Here is a 2,624-nt window from a genome sequence, read left to right on the forward strand (position 1 = left end):
TGCTCAGGGCTGGTGCACTGGGAAGATCCAGAGGGATGGGATGGAGAGGGAGGTGGGAGGGGGGATCGGGATGGGAAACACATGTAAATCCATGGCTGATTCATGTCAATGTATGGCAAAAACCACTACAATATTGTAAAGTAAAAAATAAATAAATAAACAGGAAAAAAAATAAATAAAATAATCATTGAAAAAAACGTCAGGCACAGAGATTAAAAAAAAAAAAAGAAAAGAAAACTACTTCTCTTCAAGAGGTGGCTTATTGTTTTACTGTAAGAATGCACATGTCCAGCCTGAGAAGAGAAGTGGGGTGTAATGAAATCTTTCTGTCTCCCAGCTCCTTAGAATTTATTCATTCAATTATGTAGTAAATAATTTTTGATCATATACTATGTATCAAGTATTGTGCTGGTCAATGGGAATCCAGCAGTGAACAAAGTCAGTCAAGATCTGGGTCTTCACAAAGATTTCCTTGCCTGATTCCTGTAGCTGGGCAGGTAGATGAGACCAGTTGTATAAATAGCACATTCCCAAAACTCTTTAAGATCAGATGTCAGGAAGTCAATACATTATTTCCCAACAATAGTGGCTAGTTTCCTGACCAGCCTACAAGTATTTAAAAGCCACAAAAACATATCCAGTGTGGATTAATGTTATTATTTCAAATACATTGGCATGGTTTTGATAGTAAAATTGTTTAGAGTTCTAAATTAGAAATGGTTCTAGCCAAGCTACATTTCTCGTTCCTTGGCTGGAGGGATTCTGGAAAATATGGCATATTGGTTCTTCTGGGACAGGCATTTCAGTGGTTAGGAATTCCAGGTACCAATTGATATTAATCACTGCACAGTTCTCTAAGTCAGGAAACAAATGGGATTCTGACTTAAGGCTGTCGTTGTTGTTCAGCCGCCAAGTTGTGTCTGACTCTTTGTGACCCTGTGGACTGCAGCACGCCAGGCTACTCCGTCCTTTACTATTTCCCAGAGTTTGCTCACATTCATGCCCATTGAGTCGGTGATGCTGTCTACCGCTCATTCTCTGCTGCCCAGTTCTCCTTTTGCCTTCAGTCTCTTTCAGCATCAGGATCTTTTCCAGTGAATCGGCTCTTCGCATCAGGTGGTCAAAACACTGTAGCTCCAGTTTCAGCATCAGTCCTTCCAATGAATATTTAGGACTTAGGTTTCCCCCCACTTACCACAGATGTGAGAATGATTCATTAGTCAAGTTTGGGATCAGAGAGACTTCCTATCAACTCTCCACTTCCTCAGCATGAATGAAAACTTTGGCTTGAAATATGAAGGTGCTTCATGTAAAAGGTTCTAAATTATTTGGATTGCTATTAAAATAGAGACCTTGTGCCTGAATTGTTCCTAAAATTAAAAAAATAATGGCCCTTGGAAAATCTTTCTTCACTTGTTTCTTCTGACCCCATGTATCATAACACAAGCTTAAAAATGAACTTTTGAAGATTAATAAACAATAAAGAAATGCATTTGCTTCTGAGAAATAAAAATTTATTATTTTACCATGCAAAGCCCCAGGATAAAGGTAATATTATCCTAGAAAAATATCTCATCTTGAAATAGTAGAGAAGTGATGATGAGTCATTGGACTAGGGCTCTTGAATAGAGCAACTTTGATCTTTATTTATTCATTTTTGTTTTCAAGCCGAGAATTCAAATCCTGAAAGCTGGAATTTTTCTAAAGATGGTCAAAGAAGGCCAGGATTAGCTATGTATTTATGTGGGAAAAGGGATAAACAGTTACTGCTCAGTTAGTTGTGGCAAGCAGGTAGGTTCCAAAAGTGGTATCTCTCATCTGATCCATCAGGGGTGGGAAGGGCTGGCACATGTTTCCTGAATTCCTGGGGCGATTTCCTGCGGGGCTACTCAGCAGCAGGGGGAGGTCCTGCAGGTGCGGCAGGTGGTGCGGCAGGGGGCGGGCCGGCAGCAGGTGGGCCGGCAGCACGGGGACTGCACAGAGATGGGCTGGCAGCTCGTGGTGGCCCAGCAGCAGGGGCGGCACACCACGGCCTGGCAGGACGAGGGGCAGCAGGTGATGGGCCGGCAGCAGCCCTCCTGCAGGCTGCAGGGGTCGCAGCAGACTGGGCGGCGGCAGGGCTCGCAGATGGGGCGCGTGCAGCGGGGCACGCAGGTCACGGGCCGGCTCACGGTGGTCTGGCAGGACACGGGGCGGCAGCAGCAGGGGTCGCGGTAGAAGCAGGGCTGGAGGCAGCCTCCGCCACAGCTCAGGGAGGAGACGATGGGGCCGCAGCAGGAGCCGGTCATGGTGGTGTGTGGGGCTAAGTGGGGTTGAGCTGGTGAGAGGAGTTGAGTGTTTTCAGGTGTGAGTGTCTTTCCCCTGCTCTGGGCCCTTTATATACCCAGGCCAGGAGCTGATGATCCCCATGACAAGCTGTTGTTTCCTGGAGTTGTGGTTGCCCATTGAAATGAGAACCCCAGATTGGTGGATTCAGCTGCTGAGGCAGCAATACCAGCTTCGCTGATAGGTGCTTTTCTTTCTTCCTGTCTGCTTTCCCCCTTGAAATGAATACGTGATGATTTACATCATCTGAAAAATTACTCATTGAACAGCTAATCCTTCCAGACCATGTCATGTGACAG

The 2,624-nt window shown here is 45.5% G+C and overlaps 1 protein-coding gene across 1 annotated transcript; it reads right to left on the minus strand.

Moving 5' to 3' along the window:
• Nucleotides 1–222: 222 nt before the first annotated feature.
• Nucleotides 223–2,297, minus strand: LOC110141026 (keratin, high-sulfur matrix protein, IIIA3). The gene has a single exon (XM_020899748.2). It carries the CDS (start codon nucleotides 2,286–2,288, stop codon nucleotides 1,890–1,892), a length of 399 nt encoding a protein of 132 aa, XP_020755407.1. The 5' UTR covers nucleotides 2,289–2,297; the 3' UTR covers nucleotides 223–1,889.
• Nucleotides 2,298–2,624: the final 327 nt, after the last annotated feature.

This window comes from Odocoileus virginianus, chromosome 17 (genome assembly GCF_023699985.2).
Source record: "Odocoileus virginianus isolate 20LAN1187 ecotype Illinois chromosome 17, Ovbor_1.2, whole genome shotgun sequence".
NCBI lineage: Eukaryota > Metazoa > Chordata > Mammalia > Artiodactyla > Cervidae > Odocoileus > Odocoileus virginianus.